Source organism: Pholcus phalangioides, unplaced genomic scaffold (assembly GCF_987345545.1).
Source record: "Pholcus phalangioides strain wild (caught in Gottingen) unplaced genomic scaffold, Ppha-v1.0 ptg000008l_1, whole genome shotgun sequence".
Classification (NCBI taxonomy): domain Eukaryota; kingdom Metazoa; phylum Arthropoda; class Arachnida; order Araneae; family Pholcidae; genus Pholcus; species Pholcus phalangioides.
Genome location: NW_028301601.1, coordinates 47,422,568 through 47,431,991, shown reverse-complemented (window position 1 = coordinate 47,431,991; position 9,424 = coordinate 47,422,568). Strand labels below are relative to the sequence as shown.

The following is a 9,424-nucleotide window of genomic DNA, read 5'->3' as shown; positions in this document are numbered from 1 at the left end:
CTTGCTGTGCTCGGTTTTACTATGTTGCGCCCTGTAGCACCTTTGCATTTCATTTTAGACTATGCATTCTTTGATGAAAATTGTTTGTTTTTGCGTGTGCTACCACGTTTTCAAGTTTTTTTCCATCTTTTCTGAATCACCCTGTACACTACACATACAAGTGAGAAAGAGAACAAGTAAAAAAAAAAAAACTACAAAACCAGTTTGTAGGTGAGGGTGAAAAAGCAAGCTACTGTACTCTCTTCTGCAATCATCTCTGCGCCGTCCTTTCCCCCATCCTTATTTCTTTCTCTCCCTTTCTTCAACGTTGAACAAGGCTACCACATTAACCGCCTATACATCTAATACAGATCATTCAAACTTATCGCCAGCAGCTTGTACGTGAAGGGGTGAAAACAACCTACAGCATATAAGTAAGACCTTATTATTATGTATTTCAACCAGAGTTTTTGTTATAGTTTTACGATGAACGGATTTTCGATTCAGACTAAATTCCATCTGTCAAAAAAAAAGAAAAAAAAGGCACAGTTTTTTTCACTGTTGTCAAATTTATTCACGACATCGTCCATCACACAAAGATAATACACATCGAACATATCATTGAACATCTCAAATAATAATAGTAATAAAAGAAAATGGTGCCGAACGTGTCTCAATGATGACACAATATTTTCGTGTGTCCTGACCAATTACTCAATCTTTCTTGATGTCTTTGGTGTCTTCCTCCTGCGTTGGCGTCGCCGAATCGGCAGTCCCTTTCTCTTCCATCATTGCCGTTTTCATGATACTGCTGATGTAAGCGAAAAGCTGCATCCAGGCGTCTTCGATCTCTTGAGTCCATTCGTCTTCTAATGATGGCTTCACTGCGTACACGAATTGCGGGCCTATCAGCTGCAACAGATAATAATACATGATACATACGGGATATATATATATATATTATTTCTTTGATAGCGATGCCATTACTACATAGCCGCCATGCGACGTTTGCAGGCAATGCCGTCGTTCTGGAAACCCAAGCTGGCTTATTCATCGCATTTGTGCGAAGTATAACGTCAGTATTATCGCTACAGTTAATCGCTATTCCCGGCGTCACTTTTCAACGATTAGACGATGGCAACGATGTCACTTTGAATAAAAAATTCGTTTCCCACTAAATGATTAACACTAAGGTACCTGTAAAGTAGAGTGGCATGGGCGGTGATACGGGGGTAGAGAGGAAGATGACCCTCCCTATTGTCAAAGGTAGAGCCTACTGATATAATGTATATGCGTATATATGAATTGCCATCATCATCATCATATCCCCTAGCAATCGTCATCGTTGTTGTTCCCCCCCCCCTCCCCACTTTCACGTCTATATTTCCGCCTACGTAGAGGAGACCCTCCATCTTTAAATTTAAAAAAATGGTTTGGCACTACAAGTGGCGTTTAAATTGTTGGAAAAAAAAGTAGGACGGACGGAAACACGGTGAATGGCTATAACTGTCATACTGACATCATGATTTTGGATTTAAGTATGATGGATGCATCAGCCCGGGTTTTCAAGGAGCACTAGTTTATAAACCGCAGATAAATTGCATCTCATATGTCTTGCTGTTAGTCTTTCCCGTCCCATTAAATACGCTATGACGACAAGGACAGAGACTATTGTGAGCGAGTAGGTCCAACGTTACAGGCATCATAACGGAAGCAGTACAAAAATAGGTAGCTGGATAAAAATCGAATATGCATAGGTTGTGCAGGAGTGCAACGCCATCTTGGTCTCTGAAATGGTTTGGAAGCTTACGCAATGCTTCTACAAAATAGTAACATAGAACAGTAAGATAGTAACAGTAAAATAGATAAGAGCTTTTAATGAAAGACATTCAATCTAGAGGACTGCGGGAAGAATTACCTGCAACTGGTTTAAAAGCCAATAGATGTGGTCCTTCCATCTTAGGTCTTAAGATATGGAGCAGAGAAGAGAGGAGGGGGCACCAATGCCTATTCTATGGACTGAAGTAGGTATTAAATGATTCCGAAGTGTACGGGGATTTCATAGCGATTCTCAATTCCAGCGACTAACAACAAAACAGACATTCTTGGGCGTCCTTCGTTGCAGGCTTTTTGTTTAATGTTTTGCAATCCAATGCAATTGCTTCGCTCTGGGGCTATGGCGGCACCGTAGTGAAGAACTCAATGAAAATTAAATGTGCTGGACATTAATTGTGCTACACTACAAAGTCACCAAAGATGCGAATACTCTGCAAGTCTCTCTCTGTAATACCTCACAGAACGTTAGCAAGATCGGTAAAAAACTTGGCAATCAACAATTCTCTACCGCATGAAGTACGAACTGGTTTGCTCATCTCTCTCCCCCCATAGCATCTTTCCGGATCCAATTTTCCTGCAAATTCTTTGCAAAAACAAAGGCTACAACAGGCAAGTTGCCCAACGAAGTGGCTGAGTAAAAGATGTGCCTCTAAAACAGTGGTTTCTCAACCGCCGGGCTGCGGCGCAGTACCGGGCCCCGATATCATTCATACCGGGTCGCGAGTGATTAGCCTTTTCATTTTTCCCTCATTCATTTTCCGTTTTGCCGTGTGTTTGACCGGGCCCTCGACTCACAAAAATGAATGAAACCAGGCCGCGGGCTTGAAAAAGAATGAGAACCACTGCTCTAAAAAATTTGTACACGTCGAATTCCGGTTAATGCCGAAGTTTTCTGTTTATTATTATTTTTGTCGGCCTCGGGAGAACCAGGGCAACAACATTCTAATTGGATTTTTGAGGACAGGGTGTCCCTATAAAAAGTTGACATTTTAATAACTACACAAAAAAAAAAATCTCTTTCAACATGAATGATGGGTGCATCAGAGTTCTATATAAACGTTACTTGGATACTTTTTCTAACTGGAAGTACGCCTGCAGGCTCAACGATTCGCCAGCAAAAAAGCGGGAAGGAGAACAACGAAATTTCGCCCTGTATACTGCCGCTTATATCATCAGTAAAATAATGTAAAGTCATTCTTCCGCTATTCCGAGGCTAAGTTCGTCCTGGACCGGAGTATGCTGTAAGGTTTTGGAGACCATACCTGCAGAGGGACATAGACTTACTTGGTTGAAGGGGGTGCAGAGAAGAGCTACGCGTGTCCTCGTTGGCACACGCGGCTATACATACTTGGAATAAGACAACCATAAGTATTCTTTATGGGCATTTTATATGTCATTATGTATATATATTGTTTGCAATTGCATTCTTACTTGGGTTGCTGTATTTTTGAAATATATGACATCCATATTTTTTATGGGCATCTTTTTCTTAGTCACCTCGTTGGACATTTTGCCTGTTGTGGCGTTGTATTCCTCTATTTTACATATATATACACACACACATATTATTCCTAAATTTATTGTAGCGCGTAATAACGGCAGTACATCAAACATATCGATTATTCCTTACAAAGCACATACCTGTCTAAATGTATGGCTGTTTGAATTTTATGCAACTAGGTGAAGTCAGTTATGGTTATGATATTATGGTTTTCATGAAATACTGTAACTTTAAAATAATTTAAACAATAATTGAAATATAACGATTCAAAATAAATTTTTCAGTGCGGTAAGTAACTCGCTTACAGTAACAAAAAATGAGCCTACAACGATGCAGATATTCAATCGCTACACTTCACTCATAGTTTGAGAAATAGATGGCAGGCAGTATTATAACAAGCATTACAAAGAAACTTCACGTCCGATTCACTATACGTACACTCACATTCCAACATGCACTAATTCGTTAGAAGTTCCGCATAGGAATATGGACGAGATGCATGCGTGGTGGTTCAGTAGCAACAGTAGTACCAAAAATATTTTAGAGATGTCGTGAGTTCAATAACCGATTCGTCCTTGGCAAAAAAACTTTTCTGACGCGGAGGTACAACTGAAACGGCGACAACGTGACCACACGGAAAAGCGACTGTTATCGCAAGGGAGTACCACGCGGAAGGGTTAGTGCACCAATTCTCGGTGAGTATAAAAAAAAAAAAAGGCAAAATGCCCTGCACCATTTACAATGTAACTTACTTACGACACGAGAGGGCAATCCCCATTGCATTGCGTACCACGGCAATCGACATAGAAATAATCTGACGTTCGTGGCATCGAGAATTATAAAATGTCGTTCAGGGTGTTCGATAAATAAATATTCAACGTCGTCTTTCTGGTTTAGAAGCCGTACTAATGTTACAAGCACCTTTCAAACGAAACGACACGTAAATTCCTCTCGGCTTATAACATGTAAATTTAGGAAAGAAGGTATCTAATGGATATTTAATGAACACTCTCGCAGAGAGAGAACATCAATGTCCTTAAGGCTATTTACTCTAGTCAAGGAATAAACTCGACAACTCGTTTTAGCTCTCTTTTTGATTCTAGAAAATTCTTTTCCCTTATTTTGAAGGAGCGAAAATTTCATTTTAAGGAGGGAATTCTTCAAACCTTTAAGAGATACCTTGTCATTTCTTCTTCTTTTTCCCCTCAAGGAGTGACGGAGAGCCAATTAAGTGCGGCTTCGAGTTTCAAAGGGGACATGCGGAATACATGAAATACACTTTATTTTCCATGGTTTTTTTTTGCTTTTTCTATCGTGATGATAAATACATTTTAAGGTATCGAAGATGCGTTCGCTTTCTTCTGTCTCGCTCGGTGGAAATCACAAACACATTCAAAGGTTTGTTATTTATGGAATTTATTCGTGGATTTCACACTTTCATTGACATAAATAAGCATGAACTAGTGAATAGGTGGCATATACAGGGTGGGTTGGAAGTCTATGGCACATTAAAAATATTGATATAAAATAGACCAATAAGGGTTTATATAGTAACGTTAGCTTAGTACTGCAACTGCCGTGATTTCTCTCAGTCAGTCTATAGAAGGGGAGGCGCAACCTCCTGCCCACGATCCAAACGTGTGGCCCGATAAGGGTTTCTGTCATTCCCGCGAAATATGTTCCGGGCGAAAAATATCAATTGTAAAAAAGCCAGCCCATTCCTTCATAAAAAGACCGCGAATAAGAATCCATGCGGGACATCGCAAATGACCACCGAAAATGCGTTAAAAGTAATTGAAGTACCAGTGTCGCCGCCTTTAGGGTTGTGCGACAGGTGCGGTCGCACCGGGCCTCGTGTGGCGGGCCTCCACCCCCCCCCCCACCCTGCACTCGACGGTAATGGAAGTGGAAAAAATAAATATATATCAACTAAAATATTTTAAATATATGCATTTTTATTGCTCGTTGTGGGCCAGAGGGACGCAGATCCACGAAACAAACGGGGCGTGGGGGGGGGGGCAAATTATTGAGAGCTTTCAATAATTAATTCCTGTATTCATTTATTCTGAATTTTCAACAATTATGGGATTGAAGTCAATAAATTTTCTGGATATTATTCCGAGGTTGAACAAGAATAAAGTGTCGTTTCTATCCACAGGGGCAAGAGGTCCTGGGTTCGATTTCCTGTGGAGAGAAACGACACTTTTTTTTTTCCTGTTCACTTCGGCATTATATCCAGAAAACCCTATTGATTTCATGTATGTATCTTAGCAGAGCAAAATATCATCATCCAATTCTGGGATTATTTCTTTCATTCATTTTGCATTTTCAGCCATTCTACCATTTCTTTCGTTGGTTTGAAATTTTCTTCGGTTCTAAATTTCCATCAAGTCGAAATTTCCATTAAGTTTTGTGGCAATTTATATTCAAATTTTGTTTATCATTTTCTTCTTTGTATGGATATTTTTCAGCATTTCTGTAATTCTATACGAATTTTTAGATCCGATTCCCCCCCTCCCCACCAAAAAAAATATTATTAAGACGTCCCTGGACCCACAATTATTTTTGCGCCGGGCCCTGCGCAAGGAAAGGGCCGCCCTACTAAGAAGCATAGTTCCAGCTGTGAAAAGTATTCAAACATAACGTGTGGATCTGATACATATAGATAGCAAGAGGTCGCACACTTATAAAAATAGAAAATAGCTTTTTAATACGAAAACCCTGTGCTCAAAAACCAAGTTAGAAAGTTGTTGCTCTGCTTCTACTATTTTTTTATATCAGTTCAAATTTGTAGTTTTTAAACAATTGATGAAGGAAACAGAATGTATTTTCTGGATATTATGCGGAGGTAGGACTAGGTAAGAAAAGTCATTTGGTCTCCAGCGGGACTTAAACCCAGTCCCTCTCGTAAATCGGGTAAGCACGCTACCATACACACCACTGGAGATGTAACCCTGCCTTCGTGATTTCACGCACTTGTGGCATGAGGCGCTGGAATAGCGACATTGGTAGGTTTTCTTTTGATTTCTTTCTTTTAATTCTTCTCTCAGTGTTTTCTATGGAAGTGGTTCTAACCAGAGGTGCTTAACGTTTTGTATTTCACGGACAATTTGTACCGTTGAGATGAAGTCCACGGATCCTCTGTGCCAATAAAAAAAAATGCAAACCACGGACCCTTTTACAAAATAATATTCTGTATGTAGCAAAGCAAAAATGAGTTTATTGTTATCTCATCGGAGCGCACGGACCCCATGAAGTCTTTCCAAAGATCGGTGGTTAAGAACCGTTGCTTTAACTGAGTAAATAACTTTCTTGGCTCCCTCAATGTGAATAGGACTGCTTTCTGAATAACCAGAATTACAGGGGGGGGGGGACAGAGCTAAGACGGGGCCGACAAAGCCCCCCAGATTGCGAAATTTAAAGATGTGAAGAATAGAAGTTTTTACGCGACAGAAAAAGTGTCACGGAACTGTGAATTTTCACGGGGTGGGGGGAATACTCTTCCTGACAAAAGTTCTAGTTACGGACCTGACAGGGGAGGGGATCGGGATTTCAGATAGGCTTTGGTTGGGCATGGCCTAAAATAGGTTGGGGGACCCCTGCTCTAGGATCAATGGTTTGCCAGTAATTTGAGGCGTGAGTTATTAGCTGTGCACTCGGTATATGTTACTGCCAAATCCCGAAATTTTCCAATTCGCTCCAGGGCCGGCCACTTGGTCAATTCCATTAAATACAGTCGAATCCCGTTATAACGAACGCCGAAAGACCGAAGAAATCACTTCGCTATAAAGGAATTCCAATGCTCCAATGCAAACTTATCTGGGGGATTAGAAAAGTGTTCGTTACTACGAAATTTTCACTATAACGGTATTCGTTAAAACGGGATTCGACTGTACCGACCCAGCCAATGTCGGAATTTTGGATTTTTTTCGTGATGATTATTTCCTCGTTAGTTTCGACAACCCATCAAACCGCAGTCACGATGCGGTAACCATTTTTTTTTCTCCAAAATTTATGAAAAAAAAGCATTTGGAAAAAATTATGTTTGTATAATTATTTTTAGTTTTTTTTCTCTCAAATTTCACTTTCGTTTCTCCCATCACGTGGAGCTAATCCAATACAGCTGCAGATATGCAGTCGAATCCCGTTATAACGTACTCCAAAATAGACCTGCCAAATCACTTCGTTACAACGAAATTTCGTTATAAAGGAATTCCAGATTTTCTGCATTGTTCCTATGCAAACTTATCTGGGGGAATTTCACAGTGTTCGTTAAAACGAGATTTCCGCTATAACGGTATTCGTTAAAACTGGATTCGACTGTTTAGGTATGTCTACCACGTTGGCGATTTGAAAAAAAATTAATTTGGCTCCTACCGAGCTGTCTTACATCAGCACATCGAGTTTTAGCCAGAGATCTCCTGCAACTTCACGAAATTTCCGGCTCAAGTCCGAATCATTTCTGCAATTCGGACTTTGACCAAAACTGCTAGCCAATTCGCGAAGTTGTCGGCTTCGTCACGAATTGGCCGCACTTCAGGCTTTGTCAGTAACAGATATACCAGTTTAGAATTTATTGGATACATTTATTCAGCTGGGCAACAAGTCAACAACGATTTAATTACAGTCGGATCCCGTTTTAACGAATACCGTTATAGTGAAAATCTCGTTTTAACGAACATTTTGAAATCCCCCAGATAAGTTTGTATAGGAACACTGCAAAAAAACCTGGAGTTCCTTTATAACGAAGTGATTTGGCAGGTCTCTTGGAGTTCGTTATAACGGGATTCGACTGTAGAAGGAATTACATCGAATAAAGGAACACTCACATCTACATACTGCATCTTGGCCCCGTAACGGACATGATTCTTTCCGAGCTCTTTCAGGATCAGCTCAGACTTGTCAGGCTCGTCGATACGGGCGACGACTTTCTGCACGAAGCCCATGACCCGTAGACCGTGAGCTCGAAGCTGTTTGCTATGTTTCAGTTCCTCTTGGCTCATACCTTTGAAAGGCATGAATACGTCTTGGACATCCGGGTGAGTTTCGAATAACCTATAATTCGAGAAAATAAAAGAATTCACAAACACCCTGTACATAATATATGTTACGGTAAATGTGAAAAATGCGTTTATTATACATGATAACCGGTTATTATGCATACTTACCAACCATTTTGGTAAGTTTGATAAATGTATCACTTGTAACGGCGAAATATACACAAGCGTCGTTGATAAATTTGATAAATACTAAAAAAATTATCACTTTTACCGGAAATTATGCATAATAACCTAGTGTCGTTAATAAATTTGATTTATCGACTTTATCTGAGATTATGCATAATACTAGTAGTAATTTGTGAATTTGAGAAATGTGAAAAAAAAAAATCCAAATGAGTGTAGTATATGTGATGAATATGTATATGTAGTCAGACCTCGATATAATGAAAACAAATTTTACGATCGTACCCCGCTATAATGATACAATATATGTATACAATATCATATAGCATGATTTATCATGTATACCAACGATGCGACGCTTGGGTTTTATGCATAATAACTTGGAAAAGCAATAAATTTAGGGAAATTTATCAAACTTACCAAAATGATTGGTAAGTGTGCATATATAATAACTAGTTATTATGCATAATAACCACATTTACCGTAACATATACATACAATAGAGACTCGATGATTCGAAATTCGGGTTAATCCGGGATGGAAATTGCTTAAATTTTTCGAAATCAGTTCTCAAAACTCTACGAATATATAGTTTTTTTCAGGCTGAGAGTATTTTCAGGTAGAGTAAGAGAGTATTTTCAGGTAAGAGTATAGAGTGATTTCAGGTTGAAGAGGGTCTTCACAGACACTGAAGAGGTCTTTACTGGTACTGAAAGGGGGTTTTGGCAATGACTAAAGAGGTTTGAAGGGGTCTTGATCCCTATCTTCGATGGTTCCCCAGACATAAGCTTTTCTGAGGCCCCTCTAAAATGAATGTACATAAAGTGTAAATAAAACAAAAATAAAAATAATGTAACATTCATCTCGGGGCCCAGTGCTGCAGCCTCTCTTACAAGGGTGCCACGGGTCTTGATTACCCGAGGCT

General features: G+C 39.6%; 1 protein-coding gene across 1 annotated transcript in view; it reads right to left on the bottom strand.

The window, feature by feature from the left end:
* Window positions 1-543: 543 nt before the first annotated feature.
* LOC149084421 (globin D, coelomic-like) overlaps window positions 544-9,424 on the bottom strand; it is a 75,150-nt gene continuing 66,269 nt past the window's right edge. Inside the window, exons 2-3 of the mRNA XM_089234816.1 lie at window positions 8,146-8,371; window positions 544-891 (exon numbers count right to left, since the gene is read on the bottom strand). Of these exons, the coding sequence (XP_089090942.1) occupies window positions 694-891; window positions 8,146-8,371 (424 nt within the window). The 3' untranslated portion in view covers window positions 544-693. The remainder of the gene's footprint in view (window positions 892-8,145; window positions 8,372-9,424) is intronic.